We start from the raw sequence: 22,059 nt of genomic DNA, 5'->3' as shown, positions 1-22,059 counted from the left end.
GTGGAGTCCCCATCCCTGGGGGTATTTAAAAGACGAGTAGATGAGGCACTTAGGGACATGGCTTAGTGGGTGGTGGTGTTGGGTCGACGGTTGGACTCGATGATCTTAGAGGTCTTTTCCAACCTCAATGATTCTATGATTCTAAGACTAAACTGCTTTGCACGGTGGGAGATGACATTGTGAACCTGGGGCGTGTGGAATGGAGAAGACGGGTGCTTCCAGCTCTGAATAATGCTGATAGCCTGCTAAGTCGTCTTCGCCCACAGCATTCCTCGGCAGCTGTACCCCCCTGACTGTCCAGGTATCCCCACCATGGGTCTTTCCAGCTCTCCTGTGCTTTGCCCTCCTCCAGTGGCAATGAGCACAGGGAGCAGAGATGGTGCAACAGGAGCACCAGTCTTGCCCATGCATCAGTGTCCATCTGGAGGTTGTTCTGTTGTCAAAGGTTAGTTTATCTCACCAGATTCCTGCTAGCTCGACAGGAAAGAAAATTCCATATTTTTGTTTATTTTCCTGAAGATTCAGGGAGTTTATCGCATTGCTTTCATTTCTCCTTTCTTTTGGGGAACTGTTTTGTCTAATGCTTTGAATAAGTGAACTTCATGTTGTTTCTGTATAGAAAACATTTCTTCAAGTTCGTAACCCGGTCAGTTGCTCTTCACTCCTTCCACGATATCTTTGGTGAGACTGGTTTCATGTCATCTCTAGTCATCTTCTGTAAGGATAAAACTATGTGTTGGCCACTACAAATATAAGCATTCTGCAAACTGCATGTAAATGTTCGACACTGCACTTAAACTGCTCTAGCAGCAGATTACATAATAAATTTAGCTGAACATCTTTGATTTGAGAATTAACACATTTCACATTATTTTGTCCTTTTTTTTCCTTAGGTGCACTCAACTACTTAACTAAAGCAGTAGTTGCCAGAGTATAATCCTGTGCTTCTTTCTCTGTGTATCTCGGGGGTAGTGTGAACGTACCTGCTGTTCTCCCATCAGTAATATTCATAACAATGTGAAAGTCTAAAGTCTTCATCACTGTGGTGAAGGCTTCATTGCACGCTTGTTCTTTTTTGCTCTGTTAGTGCCTCCTTATGATTGTGTATCTTCAACCTGAACCATCTAGCCAGCTTCACTGCAGACTGCTCTTTTCACCGAAAAACTGTGGGGTCCATTTAAGTTCATATAATATCCTTGGGTTTATTTGAAAGATCACTCATTGTTTTGACAGCAAAGCACATTCTTTTGGGGACTAGAACCGGGATGCTTTGTGTCTTAAGTATCAGTGGCTTTCTTTCTGAAAGAAATGTAAATTGTCTATTCTTTGTGCTCCAAAATATGTGTTAGGAAGCAGAGATGCTCAACCTGTGGCCAGCAAGCCCAAGCTAGCGTTTAACAGGCCACTATGAGGAAAAACTGTTTTCGCTAACAGCACTGAATGTTTGGAAGAACGTACATATAAATTCATCTCTTTAAAAAAAAACCGAAAAAAACCACCCAAAAAAACCCCAAGAAAAAGTTAAGGAATAGGGGAATGCAGCAAAAATTGACAATATTGCAGGTATTTTACATTTTTTGAGAATTATTAAGGGTATGCATCAAAGGTACAAGAACTGCTCCTAGCCAAGCATTGCTTCTGGGAATATGTTTATGTAACATATGAAAACAAACCAATTTCTCATATTTTATATGAAACTCTTTGTATCAAACAAAAGAAAAAAGAAGTGGCTGTTAAAGAAAATTATTTCTTAAAAAAAATTCTTTGAAAGTGAATATTTGTAACTAGCATCTTACTAATTTCTTCTTTAGTTCTTTATTTGCTTTGTTGGACCCATCATTATGTGTAAAGGCCAAAAGGAAAAAGAACAGTTATTTGTATTTTCCGGTGGGTTAAAACAGAACAACTGTGGAAGAGGCCTTGTAAGGAAATGAACAATTTGTTCTCCCTTCCAGCTTTCAGCTAAATCTTTTCAAAGAGAGGAAGAGCTTATATCTTTCTGCTCTTACGAATATTATGGCTGGTTTTTTAAGATGTAACTGTGTACTATAAGGATCAGAAAATAGATACTTTTCTCCATGGAGGTTGTGTTTTATCCTTCATATTGGTCAGAGCAGTTTCAATGTAAAGTGATAGCACTAGTCTGTAAAACTGATTAAAAGTCAGTTTTAATGACAGTCCCACAAGTGGGTATGTTGGATTAGAAAAGCAGAAATTTTACAAATCTACTAAAAAAGCATTAAAGGAAGGTATACTAAGAGTTGGTTACTATTTCAGCACTTTTTTTTTTTTTAAAGTACTTCCTCTTACCAGAAGTGTTTTGCTTTACATTCTTCTGCTGTTGTAAAAGAAGATTCTTTTTGAGTAGAAATAAGATCAGATACAAAGGGCTCAGACACTGCTGTAGCTAATTCTGCCTGGCCCTTGAAGAGGAATTTCAGGTCCCGACGTTGGCACTGGGGTTTGCTATTTGGTGCTGGTGAAGAGCCAGGTGGGTAGGGCAGCAGAGCAAGTGCATTCGTACCTGTCTCACTTCCTGTGCCTGAGCACCAAACCCCGAGAACTGAGCTCTGATGCTTTGGGGATTTCCAGTCCTACCCTGATACATCGATTTCTGGATTAGTTTTGGAAAGGAGGCACTTTGATTGGTGGTTTCCAAAGCTTGCTTTTTTTTTTTTTCCTAAGTATAGGTGTCTTTGGAAACAAAACTTAATTAAATGGCAAGAGGCGAGCTGGATGTGGTGGTTTTCACATGGTAGCCTTGCAGTTGAGCACTTGCTAAGGAAGTGAAAGAGTAAAGTTGCGTTGTGTCCTGGTGCAGCGCTGGTGCTGTGTCCTGGTGCTGCAAGAAACGCTTGTTGCTGGCAACAAGCAGTTGAGAAGCGACTGTGACTTTCTGAAGGATTAGCTGCCTAATACTGCCCAGTTCTCAAATGGGGAGGCCAAAGTTAATTATTTTGACCAGTGTACCCAACCTGGTGAACAAAAAGGAAAGCACCTGCAAAGTTGAAGTGCTTTTGAGTTGAAGTGCCCACTGAGGAGTGAATCCTTTTCATTGTAATTTTGGTCTCCAGGGCCTAAAATTTTAAGTCCAATCTTAGGAGCACACAACCTTCTTTGTATTTGACCATATGTAATTTAGAGCACTGCCCTTTCCTTCAGAAAGACGCTGCAGTACTGTGGTGATGATGTGGTAAACGCCCTGCATAGATGAGTATTTCCTCTTTTAACCCGGGATGGGGTCTGTGCTCTCTTATGCTTTAAAGCAAGGCCATTATTGCGGCAGTTCAAGCTATTAAGAAGATTGGGACCCTCTGTTCTTTGCATTTTCCTTTTTTTAGACTCTCTTTGTTGCAGTTGCAAGGAACATCAAGGTTTTTATAAAGAAACTTGCAGCAGTTGTGTGTAAACTTTTTACTGTGAAGAGGCCTATTTTTTTATGAAATGAGACAGTATTTAATGATGCTCAGCCATAGATCTGCTTGTAAAATAGAATTGGATCAGTATGTATTTGTTGCTCATAGAGTGGACTTTTTTACTGAGGGTTTTTTTTTTCATGTTTTTAGTATATCAACTTAGGCAAAAACTCTCTATATCGGGACATTTTTGAAGTTTCATCCTGCTGGGTCAGTAGCCAGAGTACTTCCAAGTAATTTTGGTGATGTTAGTTTTTAGACATGAAGTTTATTTTCATTCAGTGGAGCATCAACTTCAGAATAAATCTCACTTCTGTAAATTATGTTCAGCATTTGGGAGTCACTTATCCAGTCTCCAATGCTATTGCCAGCTACTACTATATCGGATTTGAAATATGTTGCCGTTAACTTCTGCAGGACCAGGATTTCCCCAGGAATGTTTGAGTGCTGCTCTGTTGAATGAAATTCAGTGCAATTGGAAGGTTTCTAATTAAATGCTAATAAAACCGATATATGTGATTCTTTTACAATGACCGGTGTGAAGGCAGACTTTCTCAGCTAATGCAAATCTCTTTAAAATTGGCTGGGATCACCCAGAAGCATCAGTCTCGTTGGGTGGACTGGAGCCTGGTATACTATTTTCCTGTCACGTGTTTTATTTGAATATGAATAATTGAAGCTGGCTGAAAAAAGATATTAATACTTAATATGGTAGTAATTATTTGAGGCAATTACGGGTTTGATCACTGGTAGTATCCTTTATCCCTAGAAGCATGTAAGAACAGCAATAGATAAATATGTTGCCTCCTGCACCCTAGTTACTGAAATCTTAATGTGCCAGTGAATTAACTAGCAGAACTCCAAATTTCTTCAAGAGAGTTTTGTCTCATTAACAAAAATTAATCTCCTAGGAAAAGCCTTATTAATTTCAGATACTAGCGCCTGCTTATGTAAATCCACTTGAGAGATCTGACCTTATCCTCGTGAGTCAGAAAATAGCCGCGTACAAGCAGATACGTTGGTGGTTGCTTTTAAATCTGTGCCAGTATCACTGTTGCCCATCTCTTGGTCAGGAGTAATCCTGATATATTTTAAAGAGGAAAAGAAACTTTTCCTAAGAACTGAGTGTTTCGAATGAGTTTCTTATGAGTTACTAAAGGTGTCATCACCTACTTTGAACAAAATAACAATTTTTATGTTTATACTTCTTTTTACTTGAAATGGAAGTTTTTATCATCAACAGCATACTATTGTTGCTTGGTAAATAAAGCAAAGCTTTATACAGAATTAACATTTTGCAGACAAAAGAAAGAGTGTCTAAAGAAGAAATTAAAAATAACTAGTTGATGAAATCAAAATGGCATGTTTCCGGAACAAGGCTGCTCGGATGTTGGATTTGAAAAATGAGGAATTATCTGTTTTGAAATGGGAGAAATACCAGAATGAAAATAAAATCTCTGCAAACAAAAAGTACTGTTAACAATAATTTAGGTACTGTTCTCTCTCTTCTGAAATATTTTTACACCTGAGAAGTTTATTACACAATACACTTCCCGTGTCTGCAGAAAGGTAATAGTGCGCTACTGTTGCAGTCCCAGGGTCTATGTGCTTACAGATTTTTGCAGTGAAGCTATAGGAGTAGGAGACTGTCTTACAGTACCTACTATTGCCTTGCTACAGAGACATGTGCAGGACTATAATTAGAACTGGTTTGCTCTTTATAAATTAAAGAACAAATTACTTGTTGTCTTCTACTTCCCTTGTTTATTTACTTTAATTAGTCATAGGTAGTAAATTAAAAAGAAAACAACATCATACATTTATATTGGATTAGCACACTGGAATGGGCAACTAGTACTTTTACATTTAGGAAGTTTGAAAATAAGAATAAATGAGGTGAAACTTGTATCAGTGAGTAAATCCTGGTAGGTGAGGCATTGCCATTGAAAAGTGGGGGTTATTAATTGAAGTAAAGAATTTTTATTGACATTCAAAAACAGGCAAAACCAAAATTAAAATCTCACTCATTTAACACTAGAAAGATGGATTTTGGGGGGGAGAGAGAAAGAGTCATATCCAGGGCAATATGCCCTTCCAGTAATTTGTAGCAAGTACCATATGTCCACGTGTACTGTCGTCATCTTTTGGTTTTAACTCTCTTGCTGGTGGTGTGGGTGTAGGTTCTGTTGTACAATCAGCAGTTTCCAGTTTTGTTTCATCCTTCCTAAGATTTTCCAAAACTCTCAATACTGATAGTTTAAGGAACTATGTTTGTATGTATGCTCTATATAGCTTTGAGTTTCATTGTGGCTACTTAAAAGGTTATTGTGACTGAAACTCTTTTTGCTCTTATATCCTAGCTAATTTTTGTTTGGTATTTCTTTTTTTCCTGATGCTAAGTTTCATAATAGGGTGATCTATGCATTGTTATTTGTTTTTGTAACTGGATTGCAATTCTGAAACGTAAGCCAACACCAGTTAGTAACTGTTTGTAGTTTTACATGGCTGAGAGCCTTTGACAAATGAGGTATTTTTTTAGGCTGAACAAGACAATGGCCATCCTCTTCCTGCCTTTGCCAATCTGCATATTGAAGTCCTTGATGAGAACAATCAGAAGCCTTATTTCACAAGATCTACGTATGAGGGCTTCATCCTCGAATCCTCCCCAGTGGGAACGACCATCTCTGATAACCAGAATCTGACTTCTCCACTACAAATCGTCGTGTTGGACAACGATGTGGAGGAGGTATGTTTCTTGTTCTTTTATAGTGTCATACTGGTGTTTACATTTTTATGATTTTCAGAGTTCTTTCTTTTTTCATATTTTTTTATTGAGACAAAACTGGTTTGATCAATAAATAAAAAAATCTTACTATAATTGTTATGGTTTCTTTTTTGTTTTCCTTCTGAGTTCAAATAGATTTGAAAGTGCGTCTGAACTGAAAAACTAATCTGTATTTTACTCAGCTCTCCTTAAGATTGTGTTCTGTTAGAGATGGTGAATGCTTAGTGTGAAGAGGGAAAAAAAATGCATTTTTTTTGAGAAGGATGAGAAGGATGAATCTGCCACACAGTGTGGGGAAATGGGAGAGAGAAGCTCAAAGTGGAAGGAATTAGTAGTTTTTACAAACCAGGAAGAAGAGGAATAGGAGGGCAGGAGGCTAGAAGTTCAGTGCATTCTTCCATTCTTTGCTCTGCCCGGATTTTGATACTAACATTACTCATAGTAAAAATTGGGCATCTTCAGAAGAATAGTAACCAAGTAGTAACAATACCACACCTCTAGGGCTAACGTTTCTTCTGTTCTCACCAAGGCTGTTGCTGTTAGGTGTTTTTTTCATACCGTTTCTTTTACCTCTAATTACTGTTGTGTCCCCTTTGCTCTTTTTTGTTTCTGTTCTTCTGTTCTCTTGTTATCTTCAGATATGTAAGGAAAGCTAAGTTGTAGGCATTAGGTTTTGTAGTAATATTTATAGTATATGCCGATACTCTTTAATAAAGTTTTTAACCTGATAGTCTGAAAACAATCTTCTGTTTTTGAAAGTTTCACTTTTGACATAGGCAAATTCATTATTTTTGAGAAACACCAGAGGCCGTTGTCAATGAAAGATCCTTTCTACATCACTGTCTGCATTAGCTTCTTAGGACACCAGAGGCCGTTGTCAATGAAAGATCCTTTCTACATCAACTGTCTGCATTAGCTTGATAGGACAATAAATCACTCTATTTTAAAGCCCAAACTCATGCTGAATATCTCCTTACTATCCATTAAAATATCTCAGTCAATTTATGGGCATTCATAAAAATCGGTTTGAAGGCAAGTGGAAATGGCTGTTGGATCTGGCTTTCTTAGGGGCTGGATAAAAGGTATGGAATACGTGCATGTGGCAGTCATCAGCAGCCATTGCTGATGATTTGTATTACTTGTGAAATACTCGTTTTAAAATTTCAAAAACAATTACTTGCTCAGCATTGCTTTTGTTAAAAGCAAAGCAGTTTTCTTGTTTGATCAAATTAATGGGATCTTGTAGGTTGCTTAATATAGGAATAAGAAAGGTGTGCAGGCATCAGGTATGTGTTTATATATGTATATGCTGTCTGATTGTGTTGTATAAAATCTGTTCATGTAATGTGTGCCCAAACACAACAGCAATCAAATCGTATGAGTTAGTGTCCACAGTTCTAAGTCCTTTTTAAGCTACTAAATTGAGAGATTTTCTCGGAAGGCTGCTTTTAGGTCTGTGATCCTTATGTGTATTAAACAAAAAAATATGGGGGTAATTTTAGATGTTTTAGCACAAGCAAATTGGTTTCTTACTTTGTTTTATCCACACCTTCATGAAAGTACTAGTAAAACCCTTTGATTCAAATACGTGTTGGTGCATATCTGTTTGTTACAGAAATCTGGAATTTTAGGGCATTATTTATGCCCACCTTATAACACGCATGACTGCATATTAACTTTACAAAAATGGGAAGAGAGGCTATTAATCACCTGAAGAGTGGAAGACTGAAACCGAGCAAGTCTGTCTGTGAGACTGATAGACTTGCATGTTAGATAGGTCTGAAACTCAGAATAAGGGTTTCTGGTAAGCTGGAGAGCTTGTTGTGAACCGTTTCTGCCTGGATTGCTACACTGCCAGTTTGGGTGACAGACAGCCGAAAATAGTACAAAAATCTCACTGTTAATCCACAATGTGCTGCTGGTGTTTTTCTATCTGCAAGTCCACCAATGTTGCAGGGACTGAGATATTTGCCCTCAATGCTTTGTAGCTGCAATGACCTAGGAAAATCCTACTGTGCATACAAAGTCCACGGTGGTAAAAGAAGTCGTGCAGCATGGCTGGTGAGGGAGGGGCTGAATCCGTTGTGCTTGAAATAATTCAAAACAACTGTTCTAATTAAAGAGAATTTTGGGGCACTCTCCTATTTCCTAGTAGAGGATATTGTTACACAAAAGGAATGACAGAAAGACTTTGGACTTCATTAACCTCCAGAGGTTTTTCAGGTTGTAGTTCATAGTGCTCTGATTAACCTTTCCCTGGCAGTTGCACAACTCTCCCCACAAGATGTCAAAGGCAGATTTGATAATACAAGGTTCTTTGATGTAACTGCGTATTAGATCATATACGAGACTGAAAATTAAGATTACTTTGAAGTGTTAAATCCTGAATTTGGGGTGACTTTTTGAATGAATCATGTAACTACTAACCAGGTAGTTAGTATAGCCCATGATATTTGTATACTCTCAAACTGCAAATATTTAATTTCAAAAACTTCTGCATGGAAGAGTAATTTCTTCCTTTAATATAAACTACTTCATGAGGTTTGTAATGTAATCCTGGTATTAACGTTCCCCACTGAAAGTGCTTTCTGTTACCGATTTTGTCAGTAGAAGTTCAATACCTCAAGTTTTGAGGGGTGCTCTGAAATTCATCACAAGCAGTTTGACCAGAGGGCTCCACACTTTATTGTTGTGCCTTCTCTGTAGTATATCATCTATATCACTTCCCATGAAGTTATCTCAATGTTTGGATGTTGAATAGGGTGGTTCCTTAAAATACTTGTGTTTGCCTGCAATAGAAATTTCAACATAGGTGTGGCCCAAATATGTGTAGTTTTAATTGCATCATTAATAATAAAAAAAAATCTGTCCAATCAGCAGCACATATTTCAATTGGGAGCACTAACATAATTTAAATAACGTGCATCCAAAGATGATGAAAAATAAGTTTATCATTCTTGAACACAAGCTGCTTTAGGCAGCTGATTAGAAGTTGTTAAATATTTCTGTGTCTCAGTACAAATAGACCTGAAATTTCATATCCAACAATATTCATATTTTCATTTGATAATGAATAACAGTTTGGTTAAGTTAGTGACAATCGAGTTCAGTCACATGACACAAAATGAGACAGAGCCAAAAGTTTTCCAGTGAAATTTTTTTTTTATTATTGAAAAAGTGTAGTATTTCAGTGTTGCATGATGAATAACTGCCAAGGATTTCTAGACGGGGAAATGATGTGGCATAAAGACTTAACTTTGACACCCCACCCCATCCCCCCGAAGTTAGGACAAAATAATGAAGATCTCTGGTCCTGCTGGGATGTAATGCTGTGTGCCGGGGGAGATGGGCTGTGGTGGAACCTGGCCAGTGGCCCTCACGTTCTGTCCTTCTCCTTGCTGCTAGGATGGCTCTGTACCTGCAAGGCCACTTCCCTTAGGGATGGGGGGATAAGGGCCAGCAGCACAGCCATAAGTGCTCATTACCAAGCCTGGGAGATGCAGGGGGAGGGAAGGGGTGCTCTGTCTCAGCAACCTGAACTGCTCAAGGAACCTGGTGCCAGATTCTGTGACTGTATCAGTCTTCTCTCTTGCATGTTTTGTTGATGCTTAAGGCCAACCAGATCTGATCCATCAGATCTGCCAGAGGCGATGGGTCCTCTCTCTTTCCAGAATGCTGTAGACTTATCTCAGGACATAGAGAAACCTGCCTGCAGCCGCAGAGAGATGATCAGGCTCGTCCTCGGGTGGAAGTGCTCTGTGGAATTTCCTATTCCTTTGGCATCACCTGACTCATGCCAGCACAGCTCTTTCCAATTCTATGAAATGATACAGGTGTAACATGGATGTGAGGGAGGAGAGAATCAGATTTAACTGCCTGTGTGTGTGCCTGTTAATACGTGTGTCAGTGATTCATGTACTGCTTATAACCTGTTGTGGGCATGAGACTTCCAGCAGAGTAAGCCTGGGAGTGCAGCAATTGCGTTTAACTCCTACATAAAATGGCGAGTAAGCCTGGGAGTGCAGCAATTGCGTGTAACTCCTACATAAAATGGCCAAACAAACTAAAATGACAGGTACCTTCTTGCTGGGACTAGATGGTAGCTCAGGGTTGGGTTAGTAAGCACAGGTAATGCTTATTAACTTCTGCAGGTCTTATTGTTCTTATGGCTTCATTGTATCTTAGTAAATTGATGTATTTAGTAAGGAGGGATTGCTGATGAGAAGTTGAGATAGATCCTGTACATGCTTGTGCATGTTAGTTTCCAATACTGACACTGGCTAAACATAATGTATTCAGTCTTCTAATTGATAAATCAGGTGAGATTATATTTCATATTAAAATAACTCCCTGTCCTCAGATAAATGTATGAAGAAAGTGAGTGGTCATCTTAACTGTGTATCTTAAGAAAAAAAGAAACCAACCACACTCTAAATTTAAACGTTGTGGGAATTATAATAGGGTCCTGCTATAAATCTTCCAAAAATTAATTTATAGATGTGACACTGCAAACAGACCTTTAACTAGAGCAGCACTGCCAAGTGCGGATATAATTAAGTGGTCTGTTTAAATGGCATAAATTAAATTAAGCCACACAAGTACCTTAAGACCTGAGTAAACCAAAGCTGAGATGAGGCGTTTAAACAGTATGATCTGATTGCTGTTTACATAAGGCTTCCCGAGCCACTTGCTTCCTTACTCCTTTGCTTCCATGGGAGAGTACTAATTTCTTCTACTCTGGTGGTTAGGGTTGGTGAAAAAACTACAGTAACTGCCTTACTGCCGTGTATGCCCAATCTTGCTGAATCTCTCTTAAAAAAACCACAATCAAACAAACACCACCACCCCCCCCCCAAAAAAAAAAAAAAAAAAAACAAAACAAAACAAACCCCAAAAAACCCCACAACCAAAAAAACCACCCCAGGATTTAAATTCCAAGTTGAAAGAAGCTAATCAGCATTCATATCCATTAAATACTACTCAACTGCCAAGGTGTTTACTGATACCACATGCAGTGTCTTGATGAATAAACTTGGGATGTAAGGTAATTTGTGCATTGCTCATTAGAACACAAAATTGATGTCATGTTTATAAGGTGTGCCAGCATGTGTTCAAAAGCATTTAACATGTCCCAGCACACATTCAGAAAAGAACCTGTGCAGTAACCCTGATGCTTCTGCGGACGCCTACAGCCCAGTGCAGCATCTTTGGGCAGTGGAATATGATGCAGGTCAGTTATTACCATAGGTTCCTCTCCAGATCCTTTTCTGCCAGACCAGTTTCTTGTTTTATGTTTCCATTGTCTATGAAGTTGAAGTCAGACTAAGTAGATGGTTGCTCAACATCTGTGTTTCCAGAGAACTTGTGGGAAATTTTAAAGAATGATTATTTTACATAAAGACGTCTCAGTAGCAACCCGAGAGGACAGAGCAAATAATGGATAAAATAACTTTTAAATGTAACTACAAATGCTGCTTATGGATTTTCAATGATATATCCAGATAAGGAAAAATAATGGATTTTTTTTTTATCCAGGAGTACTGAAGCATTTTAAATACTGAAGCGTTTTTCTCTAATATTTGTCTGATTGCTTATATCTTTCACTGTTATTGTTTGAACTTGTTTTGCAGCTGGTATTCCCTCGAGAGGAGAGTTCTCATAATACTGCTATCCCTGTATTACACTTCTGTGACACTCTAACAGTCACATTACGAAATAATAATTCAAGAAATATTCTTCCCAAATGTAACAGTCCATTAATACTGTTAAAACAAACGAAAGGGAAAGGCAAAGCAAAAAGGCTGCTTCTCTTTCTTCAGGATTTATAAAGATAGGTTTTTTTTTTTCTTTTCTGAATCTTTCCGCTTAAGAAGGAAAAATAAAAATCATAGAATCATTAAGGTTGGAAAAGACCTCCAAGATCATCGAGTCCAACCGTCAACCCAACACCACCATGCCCACTAAACCATGTCCCAAAGCACCTCATCTACACGTCTTTTAAATACCTCCAGGGATGGTGACTCAACCACTTCCCTGGGCAGCCTGTTCCAATGTTTAACCACTCTTTCAGTAAAGAAATTTTTCCTCGTGTCCAATCTAAACCTCCCCTGGCGCAACTTGAGGCCATTTCCTCTCGTCCTAAACCTTAAACATTGAATCTTTAACATTGAATCACTACTGTCGCATTGTATTTCTTTTATTTGTGTAGGATGCATATCTAATGTTTTCAGCCTTCTGAAGCTATTCTTTCTCTCTTTGAGTTCCTTGGAGTCCTCAAGGAATTTCTTTTTTGTATATCTGCCCTGTTTTAAACAAATGCTATTGCTAATTAGTGGAAGCGCTGAAGATGGTGACATTTGTTTCTTGCCCTCTCCCAGGCATGGCTTATTTGTATGAGGAACAGAAGATGTTTTTTTTCAAAACTTTTCTGTTGGCTTGTCATTCAGGGAGCATGACCCTTTGCACCTCAACTTGAAAAAGTCTAAAAAGTGTTGCAGCACTTTTTAGTGCCTGACTTTATAGTCATGCTTGTGCCTCAGCCCTTGCTTTGTGCATGGACTGGAGAGGTTTTGGTAGTGATTGAAAGAACTCAGAATTAAAGCACTGCTCAGCATCCATCCTGGTTCTGTTGTTAGCCTTTTGACATCTTTTCCTCCAAAGTGGAGATTACATAAATGGTGAAGAGTTTTTTAATTATTATTTTAAATTGTACAAATAAATATTATTTAAATGAACTCACTTTAAAGAAAAAAATGTTTAAGGAGAAAAAATTATTCATAGGGTGTCCTGGGCAAAGTCTTCTCAGACTGGTTTACCTCCCTCAGTTTTTCAGTTGCTCAGAATTTAGGCTTGATTTGTTCTTCTCCTTGGGTTCTTTTGATCTAAGTGGTTTTACGACTAAAGCCATCACGAAGGCTTCTCAGGAGGCTGTGCTTCAGGTTATTTTTCTGATACCTAATGGTAATGTTAAAGATGCAGGAAGTTCACTCCAGATGCTGTGTCTTCCTTGTCTATTCCATCCAAGCTATTGGGAACCTGGAGGACCATCTCATCAGGCCCTGCAGAACTCATCTCACACAAGTTAGAGAAATGCAATGAGGTCAGTGCCAACACAGTCTGATTGCAAACCTCTTGACAGTGGGACTGAGAATCTCACTTGCTTCGCCTCTGCAAGATTGTGAATCTCAGATTTTTTTCCAGTGAAAGACACGAGTGGAAAAGATTTTTCTACTTTCACCCAGAAATGAGGGCAAATGCTGGAAACATCTCTTTAACAGAACAACTCTCTTCCATGGGTGTTTCAGTGCTGATCATCCTCCACATGAAGAATGTTGGAAAAACAAGATGTGTCATTAAATTATCTTTGTTATCGCTACAGCTTTTTGGAGACAAGCCTGTACTAGCAATCAGGAAGCCTAAGTGGTTGTGATACTCTTGGAGCTTGTTCTGGCTACCCTGGAGAATTCAACAGTCAAACATATTCCCTCTAAAAAGGCCGTGGGGATGTTGAAACACATACAGAATATGTGTCATTGTCTGCTCATTCTTGACAATATCATGTTATTTTGGTTTAATCTTAGTAAATTTTGGAAAACTGTTTGCTTTAGGAAGAGCTTGTAAGCCCTTGTGGGAGGAAGGGAGCAGCAGCAGTGTAACATTAACATCCGCGCAAGCTTTCAAACTTCCAGGAACTTCTCCAGAGATTTTCAAGCAGAATAAATTCAAACCCAGGCTTTGTTTATTAAGAGTGCATTGGAGCACTTTCTGCGTCTCATTTTATTGTATTTTTGTCTGTAACCATTTTTTCCCCAATGTACTGCTTTTATGATTTCATTTTGTATCATGTGTTTTTCTTTGTAGCTTGCACCAGGTGCCATTCCTGTAGGTATTGGGTATTATGTTTGCAAAATTACTTTTTGTTTTAATTGTGTGATTTATTTATTTATTTCCACCTGTCCTCCTTCATTTTTCTCTGCCCTGTTGGTGTTTGAGACTGGGACTGTCACTTGTTTTGTGAAGCCTGCAAAAAGCCCTTTAAACACACTGGACCAAATTCATTTAGCGCATAAAGTTGTACCGTGGTTACGTTGTGATTGCTTTATGTTCATTAAATAATTATATGTCTTTACAGAAATCTTAAGTATTACAGAAAGTATTTTTTTAATTTAAAAAGTACCTACTAGTCGGTTTGAAGTATATAAACCATATCAGGTTTGAACTGTGTGCTTGAAGTGGTCCTTGCAGGTTGCATGTATACTCTTTTGTGTGGATTCTGATAGTTTTCTACTTAAAATTATATACTAAACAATTTATCAGAGACACGCTAGTCTACATGACCCAGTAATGTAGTCAGAAATCACAATGCTTAAGTCCAGGCCTCAAAATAAAATAATAGTTTAAAAAACTAAAGTATTGGAAATAGCGTTGGCAACATAGATGGATTGTTTCCCACAATTGTATACTGTCACAGTATCTGCCACATAAAATGTTCACAGTTAAATTGAGCAGACTTTCTTTCAGCATAAAATGTGATAAAAATGTAAAAGCATTAACAATGCCAAGTTTAAGGAAGTAAATTGCTTTGTAGGTCCGACATGCATGGAAGGTAGTAGAAATAGGCATTGATTGCAGTAAAGGCAATTTAACTTGCACATTAGGATAAAATTTCTACAAGAATAGCTAAGGAATAGGATAGATTACTTCGGGAGCATATGGGATCTCCATCGTTGGTTTTTCTCAAGAACAAATTAGGAAAAAAAATACTGTTTATTAGTGTTCAAAATGCATAACAAGCAAGAACTGTAACAACTAACCAGGGTTTTTGTAAATTAAATTTTTGACTGACTTTGTAGTGTCTACAAAGTGAACAATTATTGACAATTACCTTCTGTAATTTTTCATGGAAAAAAGAGATTGCCATTTGCATTGCTAGCTGTAAAATGAATTTTAATTTTAGTGAAAGCTGTCATAGTTACAGCAAAGCTTTAGGCAATAGGATACCACTCATTTGGAACACTTTGATATTTCTTTCACGTACCTTTCAGCAACTGAAATGATTTCTCATTTAGATAGCATAATCTTAGCCTTCCAAAAAGTGTGCTTTAGAGTATTTTGGATTGCTAAAATAAGTTTCTCTCTCTTCTTCTGTTGTACTAATCTGTCCTCGTAGTTGTTCATTATGAGACTTAGTGCATGTGAGAGTTAGCTCAAGTGTTTACGCCTGCTGTACTGTAGGGATTGGTGAACTTTTCAGTGGTCTGTTTTCTTTTTTTTAATTATGTAGGAATGACAATAATGATAGGGTAGGATTTTAACCTTCTAGAGGTGTTTTAGATTCAGGTTAAGAAAATCTTCGGAGAAGAAGAATGTAATGCTACTTTTTGGATAATTTGTTGAATTCAGCTATTTCTGACTGTGTTGTGTGTCCTACTGTGTGTGGGGCGGGTTCTGTAGAATTACGTTGGAAAGTATCTGGTAAAAATACTTTTCAAGTTATGCTTTGTGCAGCCACTGGATTTTCTGTTACTTTTTATTCATGGTACTAGTCCTCTGATTCCTCATCTCCACATTATTTGGGGCAGTTCAAAACCGTTTCCCAGCCTTTTGTGTTTTGCCCGATCGCATTTGCATTCCTCTTCTGTAACCTCACCTCATATGTTACAGAAATAAACTAAATAACTAAGGACTAAGAGTAGCACATTAAGTCAGGTTAAATTAACCAGACATACAAGGACACAGAAATGTTTGTTGGAATACTGTAGGCAATAAAAGGTAATGTAGTTTATTTTAAAATTTAACTGTAATATAGAGTGACCCTTGTAGTCTAATCAGTTTAATAACTCAATGGCATCTTTAAAGAGACGGGGGAAGATACTGAGATATTTCATTCTGGTTACGATTCACGTTTCTGTCATTTCAATAACACAGACATCCCAGAAAAGTGCCTTAATTTGTGGGGCTTTTCAGAACCACCAGGGCATACAGAGCTTAAACACCCTTTTTGCCTGCTCTGTGCTGGCATCCACCAGACTGCAGGTTAGGGACTAAGGGTAGGAAGTCCATTTTGCAGCTTTGTATCCATCTGTTAAGTTCACACTGGAAGGAACTGGCTTGACGTTCTGGACTTCAGTTAATCTGCTCTATTCCCTGTGAATACAGTAATAACTTCTGATTCTGTCCATGGCAGAAACATTCCTCCCCCTTTCCGTTAGCTGAGATTCCGTTTGCCCCAAAATTAATTTCGGTGGTCTTCCCCAGGTAACATTTCATTCTTCTTCCCCATACTCTTATAATCTGCCAACCATGCTAGGAGAGAGGATCGAAATGGAAGGATGAGTTCCTGAGTGGTTGCTCAGGATATCTCATGAGGCATTGTCTTATCTTTATGTTGTCGCATGGTTTTGCATGCAGCATTAGAACTGCAGCACCACTCTCGGTGCTTGCCCAGTTGCACATGGAGTCATCCAGACCTGAAATCTGTGTTCCCAGCAGGCTACCTAGGGAAGTCATGAGTAACAAATTTACAATGCCTTGACTTGCTTTTTTTTTTTTCTTCTTCTCTTTACCTTAAAGTGTTACTTCCTATTGAAAAATATACCACGGTTGCTTTACTGTGGTTTTCACCTGATCAACTGAGAGATTTGTAATTCTGCATCAATATATTTTGATTCTTTTCGCGACAAAGAGAATCTCTGAACAACATCTATTTATCAATATGCTTCAACACATACTATCTTTTTTCATTGCATCAACCCAACTGTTTTATTGCTCCATTAATCAAGATAAGTTTTGTTTTGTTTTTAATATGTTTGAAGACAAATGCTTGAATCTGGTTTCTTATATTGGTAAGTTATATTTGGCTTAAAAATTATTGTTTTAATGAAAAACATCATTTAAAACTAGCGGATACAGGCATTTGTTTACCATTGGGTTTACTTACTCTATAGGTTAAAGTGTATTTTCAATATGTTTTTCATCAAGAAGATTAGATTTTTAGATCAGCAGTGTTATTTTTTACCCTTTTTTTTTTACAGTTTTGTGGATTCAGTTAGTCACAGTATTTGTACTTTCTGCTTCTTTAGGTTTCAACTAAAACAAGCACTTGCATTGAGTAATGGGAAACTTTATGGTATATATGAATTTATAATAAAATGCTCTTTTTTTAATGTTGTTTAAAGACCAGGGATCCCCAGCTCCATCTCTTTCTGAACGACTACAGTATGTTTTTCACCGTGACTCAGAGTGGCATCACCCGCTACCTCACCCTGCTGCAGCCTGTTGACAGAGAAGTCCAGCAGCTTTACACCTTCTCGGTAAGCTAAATGCACTTGAAGGCACATCAGGCATTGTTCAGAGCAAGTGTTGAAAAATAATTAGTTATAACATCATTGTAGATCATTAAAATGGCACAGAAGAAGAAAAACAGTGAAGGATGAGCAGCAGCAATAGTGGGGAGGGTGGGGAGTTGATAATTGGGGTAGTATGCTCTTCCAAAATATATGTGTTTGATTTGATAGCAACATTTTAGATCCCCCTACCAGCATCATCTCCATGGTCCCAGGCTTGTATCCTGTTGCTCACCACCCTCCCATGACACAGTCTGACTCTTCTTTTTTGTACCTGGCATGGCCTTTGAGGCCACCTTTGCCTTTTCTTTTCTCAGCCTTTGGGCTAGGAACATGACACCTGTAATGGCCTTTCCACTTTATTTTAGTACAAAATAAAAAAGTAGGCTAACATAAACCACAGCCAGCAGTATTTAAAAAAAAGAAAAAAAAAGCTTAAATGGACTTAATACTCCCTCAGGCATTTCCCAGTTTGTGAGTAAACATCTTAACAGCCCTAAAGCAATTTGCAAATGTGCTGTAGGGAAGCCCTGTTCCTCTGCAGGGGTTCCAAATCAATGCCTCTGTCCGTTTAGCATTTGAAAGGAGAGCTCAGATTTCCTCTATGGAGTAAGAAAGCCTCTAGCTCTTTATGTCCCACCTTAAAATGCTGTCTTTGAGTTTTGACATATGTACAGCAACTCCTGTGTGTGGCCCTGTCCAGGCGAGACTTGCCCTGCTAGATAGACAGGTTTGTGAGCTGCTGTGGCCAGGCCCTGCTCCTTGAGGGTGTTCAGTGCAGCTGGGGACGGGCTCTGCCCTTCCAGTCATGGACTGCAGCTCAGATCCCGGCCCCAACCCTGGGAAACAGTTATTCCCCCTCATTTCTCCTGCTAATCTGACACAGTATGTTTTAAAGGCATTGTTTCATTTTGCTTTTGCCCTGAGTCTTGCACAGTGCAGGTTCAAGCTCAGCTGAAGCCTCCTGTAATTGTAAGTGCAGACAAAAATGAAAAATGAAATGCTGAATTTTAGTTGTCATACTGTATTTTCTCACAGTTGGAATTTGTCCTGGTTTCAGCTGTGATGGAGTTAATTTTCTTCCTAGTAGCTGGTATAGTTAAACTACAACAGAATTGTATTAAGAACACACCTTTAAAATATGTTCCTGTTATGCTTTTTTTTTTTACCCTGAAGATGACAGCTTCTGATGGTGTACAGGAGAGTGTCCCAGTGACAGTCAGTATCCTGGTGATTGATGCAAATGATAATTCCCCAACCTTCTCCAACATATCATACAATGTCAAGATTTATACAGATATGAGGCCTGGGGAAGGCGTTATAAAGGTAATTTCAGGTCTTTTTATAACTTTGTTAACTCACTTTTTGTTAGCAGTAGATGGTCTTGTTAATACAAATTGGAAATGCATTGAAAACAGCTAGAAATGAAGTTTGTGTGTCTCCATCCACTTCATTAGTTACATAGCTATTAAAAAGTTGCTAATACTAAATGATAAGCCTGTCTTAGATGTATAGCTGCAGTTCAGCTGTTTCATCTGAAGTTTTACAAAACCTTTTCATCTGCAAAATCTCAAAAGAAAAAAAATAATCTCCTGTATTAGCGGGATATTGAAATAAAACATTTTGGGAGAACAGGTAAACAGTTCAGTAAAACATAACCAGAAATGTTTTGCCATGTCATAAAACCTCTTGGTTTTTACAGAAGCCAAGAGTCGTTTGCCTGTAGAGCAAATGAGCAGTGAAAAATGTGTTGAACACAGGCCCAGAGAGAGAAGCAGTTTTAATTAAAGTTTGCAAGCACTGATTTACGTTTCAGTGCAGACTGGAGGTGAATTCTGATTGCACTGAAGTTAATGGAAAAAAGCTTTTTTGGGTGGTAATTCTTTTAAGATCTCAGCCATGCTCCTGAGTGCTTCCAGTCTGGATAGATGAGAAGACAAGATGCTGTTAGTGGAGGTTGGCATTCAAGGATGGTAGAAGGCAGTGGGAGTATTGGGGAAAAAACAAATTCATCAACTGACTTAAGTAATAAAGTACCACTTTCTGAAATATAATCAGGAATTAAGCATTTGAAGGTAGCAGTGATTTAACAGTATTAGGGGAGAGTTCAGTGTCTGTTCTGGCATATACCCTGCTTGAGCTGTATTGACTTGCTGCATTGCTGTCTTCGTTAATGTTATTCTTGTCTTTTCATCAGTCTGGGCTACAAGTGCTTAAAAAACATCAATGAGAGCCATGGGGACATTTTCAGCAAGATTTGAGGGAAAGATAAAAGTTATACACAAAATTAAGTTCCTTCAAGCTATGCACAAGGCTGTGTGGGGAAAAAAAAGAGACCAAATACTGTTGTCCTGAATGAGGCAGGTGAAGCTCAGGAGCTGTATTTGCAGGGTTTGACATCAGGAGCTGTATTTGCAGTATCTCATAAGCTCCTAACTCCCTGTATAAACATTTTGTGAGTGCAATACATTCACTTGATATTTAAGGTACAGAGATACATACAGTGCTGAAAAGATTTAAATAATTTTTTTTTCCTAAAGCATAAGCACTCTAGTCCAAAAATAAATCATTAGGGTTATTACATGGCCTTTGTTGTGCAGGGCATCAGACAAAGTAGTATGCTGTGGATTTAAAGTATCTGAGTATCTAAATGGTTTTTCCTCTTAAAGGTGCACATGCCAGGAAACATGAGGCAGAAAATGTTGCTAAATGAGATTGCAGGGTGTGTGAAAGAATGGTGTCAGTACCCAAAGTTGGCCTTAAGGATGCTCTGAGCTCTCTGGGTTGTGTTTATGATACTTGGGGTGAAGTAGAGCAGCTGCTGTGCTTTTCTAAAACAGCTGCAATGCTAAAGTACTTCTGTGTTCAAAGGGAATGTGCTGTTCTGAGGGTTTATACCTTCTAGTGTTTCAACTGCAAATATTTTCAGGCCCTGGAGGTGTGCGAAGAGCAGGAGTACAAATTCCTTAGTAAATTGTTCCTTCTGGGAAAAAGCAAGAGGGCGGCTCTGCAAGGCTATCTGCATTAGCCTGTGCCACCAGAATTAGCTTAGCAGAGACACAAATTACTTCTTTGCGAGCAGGTTTGGTCTGAGAGGCTGTTACGTTCCTGCTCCACTGCCCATTGCAGCAGTTACCTTTTGCCTTCCCACACTGACGTTGTGTAACTGCTTGTATAAAGAGCATCGATCAGATCAATGAAATTATGCTGTTTAGAAACATTGCAAGGAAGAAAAAGCATGAGGGTGGAAATGGTGAGAAGAAAAGTTTAGATGTAAATATTGTGCAGAGCATTTGAACTTAGCTAATGGCTGAAGTAGATCTGGAACAGGTCCCTTCTAGAATGACATTGTGAAGCTGAAAATGAGTAGTGGGGAAGTCAGGCCTTAAACGTGCCTTTGCTAAAAATTAAAATTATTTTGGAAAACTAAGAGTTCTGAGAGTGAGTTTTTTCCCTCCTCTACACTTCTGTCTGTAAGGTCAACATGTGGTTACTTTCAGACTATGTGAGTTTTTAATGTGGTCAGAGATGGAGGGTAGGAAATTCTGGCTGTTTTGGGAGAGGGGTTGTTTTTCAACTAATCTCACATTGCCAGATGATCTGAGTTTATAAACTAACTGCCATAAAAAAAAGCTAAGAGTCATCTTAAGATTTCTGCATACTGTGATAATGCCAGTAACAATGATTTCAGGTTGCTGGAATATTTGGGAAGTTGCTCACCTTGTTATTTTGCCCAGGCTGCAGGCACCGAGTCTTTCATTCAGTGTTATAGGAGTGTGAGAAATGGGATTTGTCTTGTGGAGTTATGAGTAGCTACTGAGTCTATGGTGCCACAAATACCCATGGGTTTCCTTCGGCCAGGACAGTGCACATGTGCTGCCTGATCACTGTTTGCTTCTGCTTTATAAATACCTTCTCAAAATGAAACAGACTTTTTTTTTTTTTAAACTGCTAATACAGTGATTTTGATGATATACTTAGCTTGTTCTCTATATGCGAAGCAAACTCATCTTGTAACCCTATCTCATCATTGGTTTAAGAATCATTCGAGATTCTCTGCTGTGAGGTGATGATCAGCTGTGGTAGTTCCCAGAGGAGAATGACCCAGGTCAGATATGATTAGTCTGTAAAAACCACTTGCTCTAATCAGAGAAAGTAGGTTAGAAAAAGAACACTGACCTCAGTGAATCTGTACAATCTCCTAATCATTTACACATAAGCACTGGCTTGCACTTAACTCTCTACTTAGACTTATTTTCAGAGTTGATCAAGAAAGTATTTCTTCTATGAAGCATGTCATCTTTCTACAAAAATGCGAATTTCTGGTATAGCAGTATAAGTCCTCTCATGTAGTTGCCACTTTGCTTTTATTATCCTGATGGTAATAAGGGATTAAGAATTTTTTCTTTTTTTGCTGAGTGCAGTTGCATGAAAATGTACAAATAACCCCACTTTATACTTGCTTATTGTCCCATTTTGTGGGAAATTGTTTTGATTTTACTCCTGAAACCCC

At 38.3% G+C, this 22,059-nt stretch overlaps 1 protein-coding gene across 3 annotated transcripts in view; it reads left to right on the top strand.

Annotated features, from left to right (window-relative positions):
* The window catches only part of PCDH15 (protocadherin related 15), a 387,556-nt gene that overhangs the window by 179,189 nt on the left and 186,308 nt on the right, over positions 1-22,059 (top strand). For all 3 annotated transcript variants that reach the window (XM_009275078.2, XM_009275076.2, XM_009275077.1), the window contains exons 10-12: positions 5,956-6,162; positions 17,379-17,513; positions 18,723-18,872. In XM_009275078.2, coding sequence (XP_009273353.1) covers positions 5,956-6,162; positions 17,379-17,513; positions 18,723-18,872 — 492 coding nt within the window. The remainder of the gene's footprint in view (positions 1-5,955; positions 6,163-17,378; positions 17,514-18,722; positions 18,873-22,059) is intronic.

The sequence above is a fragment of the Aptenodytes forsteri genome, unplaced genomic scaffold (genome assembly GCF_000699145.1).
Source record: "Aptenodytes forsteri isolate BGI_AS27 unplaced genomic scaffold, ASM69914v1 Scaffold320, whole genome shotgun sequence".
In the NCBI taxonomy this organism is placed as follows: Eukaryota; Metazoa; Chordata; class Aves; order Sphenisciformes; family Spheniscidae; genus Aptenodytes; species Aptenodytes forsteri.
This window is presented reverse-complemented; position numbering and strand designations above follow the sequence as displayed.